At 38.4% G+C, this 18,555-nt stretch overlaps 1 protein-coding gene across 4 annotated transcripts; it reads left to right on the top strand.

Moving 5' to 3' along the window:
* The first annotated feature begins 415 nt into the window (after nt 1-415).
* LOC127091485 (sucrose-phosphatase 1) lies at nt 416-10,969 on the top strand. 4 transcript variants are annotated; one of them, XM_051030134.1, is made up of 11 exons: nt 416-533; nt 748-782; nt 982-1,073; nt 1,157-1,456; nt 2,827-2,928; nt 3,111-3,225; nt 8,488-8,567; nt 8,685-8,972; nt 9,207-9,393; nt 9,855-9,901; nt 10,588-10,969. In XM_051030134.1, the coding sequence occupies exons 3-11, from the start codon at nt 1,014-1,016 to the stop codon at nt 10,678-10,680; spliced, it is 1,272 nt and encodes a 423-aa protein (XP_050886091.1). In that variant the 5' UTR covers nt 416-533; nt 748-782; nt 982-1,013; the 3' UTR covers nt 10,681-10,969. The 4 variants fall into 4 exon arrangements, with proteins under 4 accessions (XP_050886091.1, XP_050886093.1, XP_050886094.1 ...); XM_051030135.1 differs by lacking the exon at nt 416-533 and adding an exon at nt 585-686; XM_051030136.1 differs by lacking the exon at nt 416-533 and having other exon boundaries at nt 572-782; nt 913-1,073.
* The last annotated feature ends 7,586 nt before the right edge of the window (nt 10,970-18,555 follow it).

Here is an 18,555-nt window from a genome sequence, read left to right as displayed (position 1 = left end):
ATGTTATGCATCATAGAGCATGTGCATTGAGGTCATACCTCATTTACTTAGTTGACACGTCCATCTTTGTGACAAAAGTGCATATTACGTTGATCTGGTTTACCTCAGATACTTCATTGACTTCAAGCGCATTCATGAGTACAACTGGGGACTGCTTGTTTGGTTTACATGTACTCGAAGTTAGCCAAAGTTTGTCTTTGGAATACCAATCGAGATGCAGTTAGTTGCACGTTATTTACAATAATATATTTGCACTTTTACTGTTGTCGTATCATTTTCATAACACTTGTTCTACGCCATTACTAATATATCATATCTACCATTTTCACGCATGGATCCTCCAATACTTTTCACGCGTATGTTGATGACTACACTAAGGGTCAACCACATGCTTATGCATTTGTCCCGCTCAAAGAGAATCATTCGAATGAACCCTTTAGAGTGTTTCTTGACCTCACTGCATGCATTAGATGATATACCCTTCCGATACGACAATTATCGTCGTGCGTCCTTTGGATGACATGGCCTAACAAGTTCAGTGACAAATTTAATTGTTTATTACTCTTATTGAAATTCCACACACACACACGAAAAAAAACTTAAATATTGAATCAGTGGTGTGTAACTAGCAAAAAAAACGGTGCTGTGTGTCATGTTAAAACTTCGCGCTGGAACATGTTAACATGGTAATTGATTTTATGGTCTCTCTCAATCTTTGATTGCCCTAATTTTTGAACTCTGTTGCAGATACGATCGATGCATGCATAAATCTTTTGACGAAGGTAGCTTTTTGCTCTTATCCTCATTAATTCCCATTTTCTTCTTATGATTATAGTGTTTTAATTTTCAATTATTTTTTGCGCATTTTGGAAATACTCTTATAGTAATTGTAGTACATTGTAATTGACCTAGCTTGTTACATAAGCACTTCTCATGATAAGTGCTTCTGAAATAAGCCGCAAATAAATTGTTTATCCATAGGATCAAAGCTTAAAAGGAGCTTATAGGTGCATATGGATCGACTCAATGGTTCCTCCAATCTAATGATAGTTTCAGATCTTGATTACACAATGGTAAATATAATTTCGATATGGATCTCTGTCTTTGGATGGTTCTTGGGATTTAAATGTTGTGAAGTCTGTGTGTTTCGTTGCAGGTAGACCATGATGATCCCGAAAACCTTGCTCTGCTTAGGTTTAATGCGCTATGGGAAGCTTATTATCGGCATAATTCTCTACTAGTTTTCTCCACTGGGAGATCACCTACTATATATGGAGAGTTGAGAAAGCAGAAGCCTTTGTTGACTCCCGATATAACGATAATGTCTGTGGGAACTGAGATTACATACGGGGAATCCATGGTGCTCGATGAAGGGTGGAAAAAGTATCTGGATCATAAATGGAACAGGGACATAGTTGTCGAGGAATCAGCTAAGTTTCCCGAGCTTGTTAGTCAAGTAAGTATATCTATCATCGTATCATGTAATAGATGCTTATCAATTATTAGAAGGGCGAGCCTTAAAGCACAACGGTAAAGTTGTTGCCTTGTGACCTGGAGGTCGTCAATTCAGATCCTAGAATCAGCCTCCCTGCTTGTGGGGATAGTGTTGTGCCCATCTACCCTCGCCATACCCCACACGGTGAAAGCCTTATGCACTAGGCTCTAGGTTGTCGATAGCACGCCATAGTTGTATAGGGTAGCAGTAGAGGACCTCTGCTAACCGTTATCTGCGATAGCAGAAATAGCAGACGCTATTTGTGAAGTCGTGGCGGCGCAATAGCGGTTCTATAGTGGTTTATAGACCAGTATTCTGAAGAAAGGGCAATATTGTACTTTTTAATTTTTTTAAGGGCAAGTTAAAAATTAATAGTTTTTTTATGTAGTTAGATTGGAGATCTTGAGATTTGAAATTAATTATCTATAAAAATTATAATATAGATTCATTTTAAGAAGAGAGGCAAGCTAGAGCATCAAAAGCTACCAGACTTGGTTTTTGTGATGTACAACCAAGCTCTTATAGAATGCTTCAATAGCAATGATTTAACTGATCCTATTCTCCTCAACAATATTGATGAGGATGAAAATGGAATATTGGAAGATGATTTGGTTTTGGGAGAAGAGGGTTTGACTTGGGAAGTTGTTGGTAATGCCGCTGGGGCTAATGAACGAATAAGAGTTACTAGACATAACTCTAGACTTGCTACATTAGTGTCTAACGGAGATGAGGAGTTGGAGGTGGAAGAAGAGTAGTTTGAAGTTGAATCAAGTGATGAACACGATGATATTAATGTGGTGGAACTTAGAAGTGAAGATGAGACGGGTGTGTCATTTTATTTACGTTTATAATTTGGTTTAGTCATTTTGAGCACATTTACAATTTGATTTTGACTAGAACTTATATTGTGGTGCTGTTGAAATTTATGTATATTGTTGCAACTTCTATTTTTAAAGCATTATGTATGTTGTTGAAATTTATGTATGTTGTTGCAACTTCTATTTTTAAAGCATTATGTATGTTGTTGGAACTTATTTTAAGTATTTATGTATTCACGTTAAAGTATTTATCTTAGTTTTTAAAGCTCACAATAGTGGTCATCCTGCTATCCGCTATAGCATTTTGGAGGTCCGGCACTGCGCGCCGCTAACTGAGATTAACAACCTAGACTAGGTTGCTCTTTATCGTTTATCAAAATTCTAATATGTGATCATGATAGAGAGAATGACCTTAAATTTAATGCATTGCAGCATTAACTAATGTAACTATTTTAAGAGGATTTATATTTACTTATCGTTATGTTATCTTCGAAATTTCTGGAGTAACTGCAGTCAGAAACAGAGCAACGGCCTCACAAGGTTAGCTTCTATTTGGAGAAAGGGAAGGCATCAAAAGTCATGCAAGCTCTCTCAGAAGGTTTAGAAAAGCGCGGGGTAAGAATATTATCATTATCTACAAAAACATAGGGTAAGATTATAGTTCATAAACAACCTTAGTGGCACAAATTTGTCTACTAAGTTTAAAAGCTTAATCTAATATATTTTTTAAATGCTAAAGTTTCATTATATTTCTTTATGATTTTGTGACTTATGATATACTACTCGTTATTTTCCAGTTAGATGTGAAAATAATTTTTAGCAATGGTATTGCTTTGGATATATTACCCCAAGCTGCTGGCAAAGGACGTGCCCTTGCTTTTCTGCTTGAGAAATTAAAAGCAGCTGGACTAGTGATACAACCTGCTGCACAAATTGTATACCAGAAAGCACTCTTTGAGTGAGTGTGTACTCCTTAGAGAGAGAAAAGAAAAAAAAAGAGAGAGAAGAAGTTTCTATTCATTCCACACACCATTCTGTTTCAGTACACAAAGTTATATAGCTATTACATCATAACCACTTGCGAAAAATACGGAAGGGTAAAAAAACAGAATTGCAACACAATTAAACCACTAATGCCTTTCACCAAGGACTCTCCTCTAACAAACAAAGTCTTCCATCCAAGCTGGCTTTTTGGTCAACCTTTTTCCAAGCTTTGGGCTTTCTACTTTGGTCTCCCTCTCACTATTGGGCCTATTATCTTGCTGTTGTGGGTTCTCACAAACAGGGCCCGTATCACTCCCCTCCCCTTCCGAAATCACCTTGTCCTCAAGGTGGAAAGTAGGATAAGTAGATGTGAATGTGGCAAGATCCTCCCAAGATGCCTCTTCCACTGGAGATCCTTTCCACTGAACTAGAACTTGAGATGTTGGTAAACCATGTATGAGTACAGTGCGTGTGTCCACTATTGCATCCGGCTGTTCTAGGGGCTGGTTGTTGAAGCTGTCACTTGGCAGGTCCTGTGGAGGCGGAATATCAGTGGCGCGGAATGGTTTTAGGACTGAAATGTGGAACACAGGATGAATACGACTATCCGGTGGCAGCTGCAGCTTGTAGGCAACAGGACCAATACGCTCAATAACCGGATACGGTCCATAATATTTCTTAGACAGCTTGTGATAGCGGTGTTCACGTGCCGTCGTTTGACGATATGGGCGAAGACGAACAAGGACCAAGTCTCCGACAGCAAACGAAAGGTCGCGGCGGTGGGCATTGGCTTTTTGAGTCATACGATGTTGAGCAGCTAGCAAATTCTCCTTAAGTGTGCGTAATAATTCATCACGAGTAAGGAGAGCATCTTCCAATGCTTGAATAGAAGTTGATCCTCTGGTGTACACCGGAATGGAAGGAGGTTTTCTACCAAACAGAGCTTCAAATGGTGACATTTTGAGGCTGCTGTGATAACTAGTATTGTAGTGGAATTCGGCCCATGGAAGAAAAGAAACCCAAGTAGAAGGTTTGTGTTGAGTAAATGCCCGTAAGTACTGCTCCAAGCCTCTGTTAACCACCTCGGACTGCCCATCTGTTTGCGGATGGTAGGCACTACTCATAGATAACTTCGTGCCACTCAACTCAAAAAGTTTGCGCCAAAAGTTACTCATAAAGATCGGGTCACGATCAGACACAATTGAGCGGGGAAAACCATGGTGGCGAACAACCATGGAAACAAACAATTCAGCCACTTTGGAAGCAGTAAAGGATGCCATGAGAGCACCAAAATGAGCAGATTTGGATAAGCGGTCAACCACCACTAAGATCACCGTATAACCATGAGCTGAAGGTAGTCCTGTAACAAAGTCCATAGTGATGTCTTCCCACACCACCTCTGGCACAGGCAAGGGTTGTAACAGCCCGGCAGGAACTTGAGTGGAGTATTTAATTTGTTGACAAAGAAGGCACGAAGCTACAAAACGTTCCACAGCTTGGCGCATACCCTGCCAAAAGAAATTGGCTGCAACACGAACGAGGGTACGTTTAACACCTGCATGCCCGCCACTAGGGGTGTCATGAAATTCACTAATAATAGTAGTGCAAAGCGGCGACGAGGGATTAAGAACATAGCGCCCATGACGTAAAACCAGCCCATTGCTGATGGAATAAGGAAACATCAAGGTAGCTTGTGCAAATTTCTCATGAAAAGCCAACAAAAAAGAATCCGAGGCATTTTCCTTTCGGAGCTGCTGTATAATTCCGAAAGTAGGGGAAGAGACTAAAGCCAAAAGTGCAGAAGAATCAGGTGAATCCCAATCGGGCCATGCTGCCGGTACGCGGGACAGAGCATCTGCAACTTTATTTGAGGCACCGGGTTTATACTCTATGCGAAATTGAAAACCCAATAACTTTCGCACGTATGCCTGTTGATCGGGAGTCTGAATAACCTGCTGTAATAATTCCCGGATGCTTTTATGATCAGTCCGAATGATAAAAAAATGACCCAAAAGATATTGTCTCCATTTGAGGACTGCGTCGGTGATGGCATGCAGTTCTTTTATGTACACAGATGCAGCCTGTAATTTTGGGCCAAGTTTCTTACTAAAAAAAGCAATGGGATGACCATCTTGCATTAGGACAGCCCCAATACCGAAGTTAGAAGCATCAGTCTCTATGACAAACTCTTTAGAGAAATCTGGTAATCGGAGAACTGGAGCTGCCATCATAGCCTGTTTAAGAGCAGAGAATGCAGCAGTGGCGGCTGTAGTCCAGCTAAAAGAATCATGGCGTAAGAGATCTGTCAACGGTGCTGCAATCGTGGCATAATTTGCAATAAAACGGCGGTAATAACCAGTCAAGCCTAAGAATCCCCGAAGTTGTTTAACATTGGAAGGCGGCGGCCATTTCATCATGGCATCCAACTTGGTGGGATCAGCATGAACACCCTTGGAAGACACTATGTGGCCCAAATAATCAATGGATTCCTGACAAAACAAACATTTGGACAGCTTGACAAAAAATGAATTAGTTAACAGGCACTGTAAAACCAAATCCAGGTGATTTAAGTGGTCCTTAATAGAAGAACTGTACACTAAAATGTCGTCAAAAAAAACAATCACAAACCTCCGGAGGAACGGAGAAAACAGTTGATTCATGGTCGCCTGAAAAGTTGAAGGCGCGTTAGTAAGGCCGAAAGGCATGACCAAAAACTCAAAGTGGCCCTCATGTGTGCGAAATGCCGTTTTGTACGTGTCGTGAGAATGCACTCGAATCTGATGATACCCTGCGCGAAGGTCCAGTTTGCTAAACACAGTTGCCCCACCAAGCTCGTCCAAAAGTTCATCGATGGTGGGGATAGGAAATTTATCCTTAACCGTCGCTGCATTCAAAGCACGATAATCGACACAAAACCTCCAAGAGCCGTCTTTCTTTCGGACCAACAATACAGGCGAGGAGAAAGGACTATGGCTGGGAATGATGATCCCTTGATCAAGCATTTCGCGGATTAATTTCTCCATTTCTGTTTTCTGAAATTGTGGGTAACGGTATGGTCGCACATTTACAGGTTTTGTTCCTTCAATCAAATGAATGCGGTGATCGACGGAACGACAGGGAGGGAGGCCCATAGGGGTGGTGAAGATGTGATTGTAACTCTGTAAAAGGTCGCGAAATGGTGAGGTGAGGTGTTTGGGAAAGGAATGGGTGGAGTCAGGTTCTTTATGTGACTCCGGGAGGGACTTTGTGATAGTGAAAATACCCGCAATATCATCACTGTGTACAAGGGCTTGGAGTTGATGCAAGGAAACAGAGTGTGGTGCCAAGGAGGAGTCTCCCACCAAGGTGACCGGAGTACCTTTCCAACAAAACTCCATGGTGAGAGCAGAATAATCATGGGAGACCTTTCCCAATGATTGAAGCCACGGAAAACCCAACACAACCTCCGGGCCCTCAATTGCTAAGACAAACAGATCAACGGAAAAGGTAATACCTTGTAAGGTAATTGGAGCATTCTTACAGCACAAGGTACAAACCAAGAAGGTGCCACATCCGGTTGCCACCCGGAAACGAGAACACGGAGTCACAGCTAGACCCAAACGCTCTGCCAGTGTTGGTTTAATGAAATTGTGGGTACTTCCGCTGTCAATAAGAATCGGAAAATTGTGGTGCTGATACACCCCTGTAACGCGCAGCGAACGATTCTGTAATTGACTAGATAACGCGTGTAAGCTAGAGATGTCACCTGAAATTTCATCCGGCGGGTGGTCCTCAGGTTCTAGGTCTGGTTCCTCGTCTTCATCACCTAAGAGGATGAGAACCTTGCTACTGCAACGATGGGATGGATTCCATTTTTCATCGCATCGGAAACATAACCCCTTGGCACGGCGATCCCGGAGTTCCGCCGGAGGTATGTGACGGACAGCAACATTGGTTTTAGGTGTGGGTAGTAATGGGGGTAGGGTATTCGGTTTAAGGGTGGGAGAAGTATTATGGGCGAAGGGAGTGTTTTGGGGATTGGTCGTAGAAGTTGCAATAGATGATATGTTTGGGTTTGTATTGTGAGCTGGGCCTTTGGACCAAAATTTTCCCTGGGTTGGAGTGTCATCCAAACGGGCTTCATAAGCCCTTGCCATAGCAAAAGCTTCCATAAGTGTTGAGGGTCGGTGGAATTGCAATTCCCGGCGGAGATTTCGTCGCAAACCAGTAATAAAGAAACTGATAAGTAAGGATTCAGAAATACCAGTAACTTTGTTCATGAGATCTTCAAATTGGGCCTGAAAATCCGCTACTGAACCGATTTGAGAGAGTTTAGATAAATCACCTTCTACGTCTTCGTATGGAGTTGGGCCAAAGCGGTTGCGAACAGCTTCCATGAAGACGGTCCACGACGGAAGCAAGTGGTTGCGCATCGCCCACTGGAACCATGCGGCGGCGCGACCTTCCATGTGAAATGACACGATCTGAAGACGTGCGTTTTCTGGTGTCTGGTGAAAATCAAAAAAAGCTGTGATCTGAAATAGCCAATCGATTGGATTAGAACCATCGAAACGAGGAACACTGAGTTTAAGCGAACGTGATGCCGTTTCCGGAGACCCGTGCGGTGGATGTTGATACGTGGAACGGAGGTTAGCAACCTTGGCATCAACCTCCAGTAAATGACTATGGAGAGTGGAATGAATGGTGTCAGAATGTAAGGCAAGTGATGATTTCAGAAGATCACGTAACTCAGCCGATTGGGCGTCCATTTTGGATTGAAGGGCGTTCATAAGCTCAGAAGGGTTCATGATGAAAGCACCAGTGATACAACCTGCTGCACAAATTGTATACCAGAAAGCACTCTTTGAGTGAGTGTGTACTCCTTAGAGAGAGAAAAGAAAAAAAAAGAGAGAGAAGAAGTTTCTATTCATTCCACACACCATTCTGTTTCAGTACACAAAGTTATATAGCTATTACATCATAACCACTTGCGAAAAATACGGAAGGGTAAAAAAACAGAATTGCAACACAATTAAACCACTAATGCCTTTCACCAAGGACTCTCCTCTAACAAACAAAGTCTTCCATCCAAGCTGGCTTTTTGGTCAACCTTTTTCCAAGCTTTGGGCTTTCTACTTTGGTCTCCCTCTCACTATTGGGCCTATTATCTTGCTGTTGTGGGTTCTCACAAACAGGGCCCGTATCAACTAGGACCACTCAACACTCTTGTTTGTGGTGATTCTGGAAATGATGCTGAACTGTTCGGTGTACCTGATGTATATGGTGTCATGGTTTGTAACATTTTAAGAATTACCGAATTCTCCATATACATGTCCACAATTTTCTGCCGTGTTTTTTTCATTATGATTGTACGGTGAAAAATAATCGCTCAGCTCCCAAATTTGCAGGTCAGTAATGCCCAAGAAGAATTGGTTGAATGGTATGCAGAAAATGCAAAGGACAATGCACAAATAATTCATGCAACAGAGAGATGTGCAGCTGGTATTGTGCAAGCTATTGGTAACTTCACTCTTGGTCCAAGTGTTTCTCCAAGAGATATTAGAGACTCAATGTTAAACATGAAAATTCTTAGTCTTGATCATGAAGTAGTGATGTTCTACCTATTTTATGAGAGATGGATGCATGGAGAAATTGAGAATTCTGAGCAGTATATACAAAATCTGAAATCAATATTTGTAAGTACGGTCATAAAGTTGATTACAAATCCATTTCTTAGCCTGGCTAGAGCTGAATCTCTTGCATGCCACTAAGTGCTGAGTTTTAGATGACCAATTGCTTTCTATCTGATTATATGATTCTTTAAATAAGAGGACATGTTTTTGGAAATTTGAAACTAAAGGGATGTATATTTTGAAATGCTGAAGATGTAACTGCGAATGTTATTTTCTCACACTTTTCTTTATCTGTAGCATTCTACTGGAAATTTTGTCCATCCCTCAGGAGTTGACCAACCTATGCAACAAATTATAGAAACTTTACCAAAGGTATTTGGCCAGAAGCAGGGCCTAGACTTTTGGGTTTGGATTGATCGTGTATCTTTTGCAGAGGTTAGTTTGGGCTCATGGATGGTCAAATTTGACAAGTGGGAATTATCTGGTACAATTATTTTCTAACTTTAATTTACTTATGTTAAATATTATTCTCCTCGGTCTTTCTTTTTATAACTTTGCTTCTTCATTTCCTTCATGACTTTTTTCACCATGAGTGGTTGGGTTTGAAAAAGACCAACTAGTATTTAGTATTAGTAGTACTTCCTTTCAAAGTATGACCAGTTCTGTGGAGAGTATCAGTGCTCATTCTGCAGAAACTAAAACCGGATGGTGAGTGATTGTTATATGAGCGATTGCCTGATTTTCATCTGTTATTATGCTTATAAATGTATAATGTTGATTTTCATTTTGTTTCTTTATTCAACTTTTGCTCATTCACCTTGTACTTTAGGGTTCTTATCTAAGCCTGTTAAGTGTTGAACAATTCCTTTTATAATTTGATTATATGGCTTTTCTTTGTATTACTTGCTCTTCTTTGACTTGTTAATTTCTGTCATCTGAAATCAGGGAATGAGTTAAGGGGTTGTCTAACAAAGGTTTTGATGAATTCAAAGGTGAACATTTATACTCACTCCCATATTGTTTTTGAGTTAATAACGCTTCTGGTCCCTATAATATAAGAGAAACCTTGTTTTAATCACTGCATATTTGGTAGATTATTAAGATTGATCATGTTCTAGTCTCTGATGTTATCTCTCCATCCCAAAAGAGTCGCAACATTGTCTTGGTGACACGGCATGCCACATGAAATGGTGGCGTCTAATCATCATCCAACAGAGAATCCGAATTTAAATTTTGGCTGTAACAATTTTTAGTTAAGCTTTACTTTAAGTTCGAGAGAGTTTCAAATTAGTAAGTTCTCTTTCCCCTCTCAACCGGATAGTTAAGAATGAAAAAAGTAAATAAATCGGAATCACTTATTAGAAATCAAAAGAGAATTAGGGGTTTGTGATCTTTGTAAACAGTGTGTGGAGACAATCACTTTTAGAATTATTATCTTGATAATATTAATCTCATGGGTAAATATTTCATATAATTTACAAGATAGAATCTCCATAACTCATTGAACACAATCAATTTATGCATTAAAAAAGTATGTAATTTATAAGGATTAAAATCAAATTTATCTTATAATAGAGACCAAAAGCATGATTAATCCTATTCTTTTTTTCGAAATTCGTTTTAAATGGATCTTTTGATATAAATTACCAATTACTAATAGTTTGTTGATTTTTGGCAGGTTGATGCACCAAATGAGTTTACATGGATGCACATACATCAGACTTGGTTGGATGGCTCAAAAGGAAAGGATAATACACCTTGGTTTGTGTAGCTCAGTATGAGGGATGAGAATCTGCACTCGCACCTTAGAGGTGACCAACATGGGAGGTTCTACATATAGTTGGACCCTTATTGAGTCTTTGCATCTTGTGTTTAGGCAGAAGAAAATCAATTAGTGAGTAATGTATATATTTGGGAGATAAGTTAATCTTGTATAAGTCCAATAAACAACCATCATGGTCAAGATTTTCATCAGAAGTCGAGTACAAAGCTATGGCCTTTATGGTATGTGAAATTCAAATAGTTAATCTATCTCCTTTAACATTTTCAATTATACTTTTTAACAACCTGCCTTGTTTTACGGAGACACTCATCAAGGTACATTGCTATAAACATATTCTAAAGAACAAAGCAAATGAAATTGAACCGCCACATCAGTGAGAAAAATAAATGGGATTGACTACGTGAATCAACTATTGTTATAATGTTTTATCAAGAATTATATTTTTATTTAAATTGTTAATTTTGAGACTTTCTTAATAGCTCTCTAGTATTTTTAGATATTCATTTTTTAGTTGTTTGACTTCTCTCTATATGATCTACTTTATTTATTATAAAATTTACATTCTTCTCTCTACTTGTCAAAATCACTCAAGTCTATTTTTTACCATTTTCTCTAGTATAGGTGTTACCTCTAACACTCTATAATATTTTCATTTCTAATCATATTTTGTCTACTTTTACCACACATTCAACACAATATTCTCATCTTTGTTAGACTTCCTTTATTTTCGTGTTGATTCTTAATCGTCAAATATTTTGTCTCGTACAACATCATATGTCTTACTGCAGTCCGATAAAATTTTCCCTTTAACTCGAGTGGTACATTTGCGTGACATTAAACCCCTAAAGTCCTCCTCTATTTTAGCTATCCAGCTTGAATTCGATGGTTTACATCCCCTTCTATTTGTCCATCATTTTGTACTACGGATCCTATATATTTAAACCATGTGATTTGAGGGATGATATGGTCTCAAACTTTCACCTCTAAGTTAGAAATGTTTATTCTTTTGTTGAATTTACATTTCATATACTTCGTCTTACTTCTGCTTATGCAAAAATCGCGTGCTCTAAAACTCTTCTCCAAGTCTTCAACCTCTCATATAAATTCTCTTTCAACTCTTCAAGTATTATATCATTTGCAAAAAGCATGCATCTCGGTGTTAGCTTTTGGATGTGTTCCTTGAGTACATCCAAATTTAAGGTAAAGAGGTAGAGGCTTAGGACGAACCTTGACAAGTGTAATTGAGAATCGTTTGTGTATCCAATATGTGTCTGCATACTAGTTAATACCCTTTCATATATCTTGGATAGCTCAAATATATGCAATCATTATCCCTTTCTTCTCTAGGACTTTATACAAAATCCATCTAGACATTATATCACATGCCTTCTCCAAATCAATAAAAATTAAGTGCAAGTCTGATTTGTCCATCCGACACTGCGCCATCACACATCGCAGTAGATATATCGCTTTTATGGTCAACCTTCCAGTCATAAAATCAAATTTATTCTCAATGACTTAATTCACTTTTCTTAGTCTTCGTTCAATCACTTTTTCTCATAACTTCATTGTATGACTCAAAAGCTTAACCCTTTTATAATTTACAAAATTTTGTATATCCTTTTTATTTTTATAGATTAGAATTAAAGTGCTTCTTCTTCATTCATCCGACATTTCTTTTGACCTTTTAATTTCATTGAAGAGTTTGATGAGTAACTTAATACCTCTATCTCTAACAATTTTTCACACTTTAATGAATATTTTGTTTGACAAAATTGCCTTACTGTTACTTATCATTTTCAAGGTTATTGCGGATATAGGTAGGACTTTGGTCCAGTGACGAGTAGGACTTATGTCTAGTGAAGGATGGACAATTTAGTAATATATCTCTGACTTCCAAAAACTTTGGTACCATATGCATTTTGAAGGAGAGGTGATGTGTACATTTGAATTCATTCTTGCATATGTGAATTTCTATGAATTATGGGTGATATTTTCTTGTGTATAATGTTGTTACGGATGAATATTATGAGTGAATATTCATGTTTGATTGTACTATCCTCAATGTTTATGCGCCATTAAATTATATGAATGCATTATCACCCCCTATATGTTTTTTGTGTGGTCTTAATCCTTGTGATGCAGATACTCAGGTCAGAACTGAGAAGCCTTAATGGTTGGTTGTCTTGGAGGAGGGCATTAGTGGCCTTCTTCGCCTTGTGGTTTTCATTTTTGTTTATATTTCAAGTGTCACCCTGAATATTATAACACTGGGAATTGGGTTGTGTTATTGATGTTTATTTTTTAGAGTTATTTGAGTTTTAAAATATTATGAAAATTTGAAGTTGTTTTTATGAATTTTTGAAGCATGTTGAATATGGATAAGTAGATTTTCGCTGCTATTTTTAAATGATGAGAGATGATGTTTTTATGTTGAGTAATCTGACACCCCTGAGTGTATTATTTATTATTAATTTTATGTATATTTTACAAGTAAAGTGTCGGAGAAATTATGGTGTTACATAGTTGGTATCACAGCAGGCTGGTCCATCGGCCTAGGCTATGACTAATTAGTACCCTTATGCACGACATGTGTGTGAACATTGTCGGTGCTTTACAGTTATTTGCTATATTGTTTGTAATTGGTTAACTTGTTTGATCTGGTTGTGCAGAGAGAAATGGATAGCCGAAACGACCGAGCAATTGTTGATGCTTTGGAAGCAATGGTTAATATGATGGCGCAAGCGAATATAGCTCTGTAGGCTAATTAAAATGGTAGTGATGATGAAATTAGTGGACTGGGAAAGTTTCAGAGGAACAATCCGCCTACTTTTAAGGGGAGATATAATCCTGAGGGTGCTCAGAGTTGGCTTCAGAAGATTGAGAAGATCTTTCACGTTATGGGTGGCACGGATGAGTAGAAAGTGTTGTTTGGGACACATACATTGTCAGAAGAGGCTGGGTATTGGTGGGATAACACCCGCCAGAGGTTGGAAGCTGAAGGTACTACAATTACTTGGGAGAACTCCAAGAAAGAGTTTATGGAGAAGTATTATTTGGATGACGTTCTTAGTAAGAAAGAGATTGAGTTCCATGAGTTGAAGCAAGAAAATATGACTATTACAAATTATGCGGCTAAGCTAGAAGAGTTAGTGAGATTTTGTCCCCAACATAATGGTTTGGAAGTTGAAGGGTCGAAGTGCATAAAGTTTGAGAGTGTCTTATGTCTTAAGATCAAGTTGTTTATTGGTTATCAGGAGATTCGTTGATTCTCAGTATTGGTAAATAAGTGTAGAATCTATGATGAAGATAGTAGGGTCAGATCTGCTTACTACAAGATCGCTAGTGAGAAGAAAAGTGGGAATCAGTATCATGGTAAACCTTTTGGTGCTCCAACTGATAAAGGAAAGTAGAAGTTCCAATGGAAGGTTGTAGGTGGGAAAGAAATAAGTGGGGTAGGATCTCCTACTCCTCTGATATGTTTCAACTATGATAGGTTGGTTCACCATGCTTCTGAGTGCAAGAGCACAAATCTAACTTATTTCAAATGCGGAAAACAGGGACATCGTGTTGCTGAATACAAGAGTGCAGTTTTGACTTTTTTCAACAGTGAGGAACCAAGTCATATCATTACCCAGTGTTAGAAGCCGAAGAAAGCGGAAGCTAATGGAAGGGTATTTGGTTTGAGTGGCGTGGAGACCTGTAAATCTGATAATTTGATTCGAGGTATGTGTTTCATTAATGGTGTTTCTCTTATTGGTATGTTTGATATTAGTGCGACGTATTCGTTTATATCTCTTGATTGTATCGACAAGTTGAATCTTAAAGTATATTTTATTGGAGGTACGGTCATTGATATCCCAGCTAATGGTTCGGTGACTACTTCTTTGGTGTAATCCAATTGTCCTTTAACCATTTATGGTAACGACTTTGAATTTGAATTGATATGTCTACCTTTGAGTCGAGTCGATGTGATTTTGGGGATGAACTGACTAGATTTCAACAGTGGTTATAAGATTATTTTGTTTCCCGAACCCAAAGAGAGTACGTATTTGAGATTCATGCCTGCCGGTCAAGTTGATATGTCTTTTAAGGAGGACGATCGTGTGCTCGTGATGTTCGCTTCTTTGAGAGTGAAGAGTGATGTTGTGGCTAGTGATATACATGTGGTGTGTGAGTTTCCTATTGTTTTTCCTGAGGATATTTGTGACTTGTCATCAGAGCGATAAATTGAGTTCATCTTAGATTTAGTACCTGGTATTAGGCTTGTGTCGATGGCACCATATATAATGTATGATTCAGAGTCAAGTGAGATGAAGATTCAGTTAGAAGATTTGCTAGAGAAGAAGTTTGTAATACATAGTGTGTCGTTGTGGGGAGCGTCAGTGTTGTTGGTTAAGAAGAAAGATGGTAGCATGAGGTTATGTGTTAATTACCGACGGCTGATAAGGTTACGATGAAGAATAAGTATCCTCTTCCAAGAACTGATGACCTTATGGATCATTTGGTTGGCGCTTGTGTGTTCAGTAATATTGGGTTATCATCATATTCGAGTAAAATTAGAAGATATTCCTAAGACTGCATTCATAACTTGTTACGGTCATTATGAGTACTCAGTTATATCGTTCAGTGTGTCTAATACACCATATGTGTTCATGGAGTACATGAATAGAATTTTTCATCCTTACCTAGATCAGTTTGTTGTGGTTTTCATAGATGACGTCTTGGTGTATTTTAAATCCTATGAAGTGCATGCAGGACATTTGCGAGTTGTATTGCAGACTTTGAAAGAGAAGAAATTATATGCTAAGTTATTCAAGTGTGAGTTCTAGTTAAATGAAGTGAGTTTCCTTGGTCATGTGATTTCCAATGGTGGTATAGCATTTGATCCGTCTAAGGTAGATTTGGTGTTACAGTGGGAGACTCGTAAGTCTGTTACAGAGATCAAAAGTTTTTCACAATATTCACACATAGATTGTTACACATCTCGAAACACACACATGTTGATCAAGTAACACTTAATTTAAATAAAACATGCAACACTTGTCATCGTATGTTCACCTTCACTTAGGGTATCATTGCAGCAGAAATACTCAATTAAAACAGACCAATTTAAATATCATAATAAATCTCATATCATAATTAAAAAGCATTGGCTCGTAATTCTTCTCCAAATGCTTATCACACCAAGACGTAAACATATGAGAGCACACATTATCTCTCAAAAATATCAACATAAAACAAAGAAATCACTCCTCAGTGTTACATATCAGAGCATAACCAAAACTAAAATAAAGAAACTAGAGGAAATAGCTCTGGGAGCTAGCTTTCACTCACAGTAGTGTCTCTACTTGAGTATCTGCATGATGTCCATGTAAAGGCAACATTCAAACAAAAGGGGTGAGAAATCATAAACAATAATAACGACATATATTGCAAGGTAGGATATCCACACATAGCATAGTCTACACAATCTCAAATTACAGTATATCAAGTACATTCTCACACCAACTCATCAATCAATCACAACACAATAATTATGGATATAATTCATTGTATAATGCAAATCGACTATACAACTTTATGCAACTCAATATTCGGTTCTCTCTGGAACCAGGTCCCCTCTTATGAACCCATGAGCCTCCTCTTATGAGCTTGGGACAAGCCACTAGTCCCCTCTCTGAACTAGCATACATTCCTCTTTACACAATCTTATGATGCATGATCATATCATTAAATCAGTGTATTAAGACCCCTCTCTGATCCTAACATAAATACATTGACAACTCAAGTAATCCCCTATCTAGATTACATCACACCAAAATCATAAAATGAACACCATCAATCAATGGTGCAACACAAGCATGCTAATAATTCATCTCAATAGAATTATATTTAAAACAACACATCAATTTAATCAACTCATTGTGCAAACATAATGATCACGACAATTAATCATGCAATGTTCCATAAACAACATAAAAACATAAATAACATACAACTATGTAGTCCTCCCTTCGAACTACCACCGCCACAACAACAATTATGCATATTCACATACAAGCAACACACAACTCAATTAATCATACACCATATACAATCAAATGTATGCATACAAGGTTTGAAGGAATTATTCGTATGGTCCAAGGTTTGAGGTTTTCAGCGATCATAAGAGTTTAAAGTATTTGTTTGATCATAAGGAAATAAATATGAGGCAGAGTAGGAGGCTTGAATTTTTGAAGGACAACGATTTTGGATTGAGTTACCATCCGGGTAAAGCTAATGTGGTAGCATATGCTTTGAGTAGAAAGTCCTTGCATATGTTGGCATTGATGGTTAGAGAAATGGACTTGATTGGAAAATTCATAGATCTTAGCTTGGTGTGTGAGATGACGCCGCAGAGTGTGATGTTGGGTATACTTAAATTGACTAGCAATGTTCTAGAAGAGATCAAAGAAGGTCGGAAGTCAGATTTGGGATTGATTGGCTTGTTGGTGCTGATTAATTAAGGAAAAGAAATGGATTTCAGAATTGACTAGAATGGAGTTATGAGATTCTGAGATAGAGTTTGTGTTCCAGATTTGTCTGAGCTTAAGAAGAGAATTATTTAGGAAGGTCACATAAGTGGTTTGAGTATTCATCTAGGCGTTACGAAGATGTACCAAGATCTTAAGAAGATTTTTTGGTGGCCAGGTATGAAGAAGAAGATTGCCGAGTTTGTATATTCTTGTTTGACTTGTCAGAAGTCAAAGGTCAACCTTTGAGTACTCCTGAATGGAAGTAGGATAGCATCTCTATGGATTTTGTGGTGGGTTTTCCCAAGATATCGAAGAGAATTGATTCTATTTGGTTTGTTGTAGATAGACTGACTATGTTGGGGCGTTTTATACTGATAAAGATCAGTTGTCCATTGCAGAAGCTAGCAGAGGTTTATATAAGTGAGATTGTGAAGTTGCATAATATTCCTTCGAGCATTGTTTCAGATAGAGATTTGAGGTTCACGTCAAGGTTCTGGGGAATTTTTCAAGAAGCCTTTGGAACCAAGTTGAGGTTGAGTTATGCTTACCATCCGCAGATGCACGGTCGGATAGAAAGGACTATCCAATATTTGGAAGATTTATTAAGAGCTTGTGTTTTGGAACGAGGTAATTGGGATAGCTACTTGTCATTGATTGAGTTCATATATAACAACAGATACCATTCTAGTATTTGAATGGCATCTTTTGAATATTTTTATGGAAGGATGTGTATGACTCCTTTGTGTTGGTATGAATCAGGTGAGAGCGTTGTGCTTGGACCGGAGATTGTTCAGCAAACTACTGAGAAGGTCAAGATGATTCGGGAAAAGATGAAGGTTTCTCATAGCATGTAGAAGATCTACCATTATAAGTGAAGGAAGGCACTTGAGCTCCAAGAGGGAGATCATGTTTTCTTGAGGGTCACTTTGGTGACTAGTGGTGGTTGGGCGTTGAAGTCTCGAAAACTCACGTCTCATTTTACTGGTCCTTATCAGATTCTTCAGATAATAGGAGAATGGCCTACAAAGTTGTCTTACCACTGTCTCTTTCGAATCTTCGTGATGTTTTTCATGTGTCTCGGCTTCGGAACTACATTCCTGGTATGTCTCATGTGATTCAATTGGATGATCTACAAGTGAGAGAGAACTTGATTGTTGAGACATCACCCTTGCAGATGAAGGATTGAGAAGTGAAGTAATTTATGGGATAAAATGTTCTCCTTGTTGAAGGTGGTGTGGAGAGGGCCTGTTGGAGGAAGCTTGATGCGGGGGCTGGAGAGTCATATGAGATATGCTTATCCATAATTGTTTCTTTTAGAAAATTTTCAAGGGCGAAAATTTTGTAA

Source organism: Lathyrus oleraceus, chromosome 6 (genome assembly GCF_024323335.1).
Source record: "Lathyrus oleraceus cultivar Zhongwan6 chromosome 6, CAAS_Psat_ZW6_1.0, whole genome shotgun sequence".
In the NCBI taxonomy this organism is placed as follows: domain Eukaryota; kingdom Viridiplantae; phylum Streptophyta; class Magnoliopsida; order Fabales; family Fabaceae; genus Lathyrus; species Lathyrus oleraceus.
This window is presented reverse-complemented; position numbering and strand designations above follow the sequence as displayed.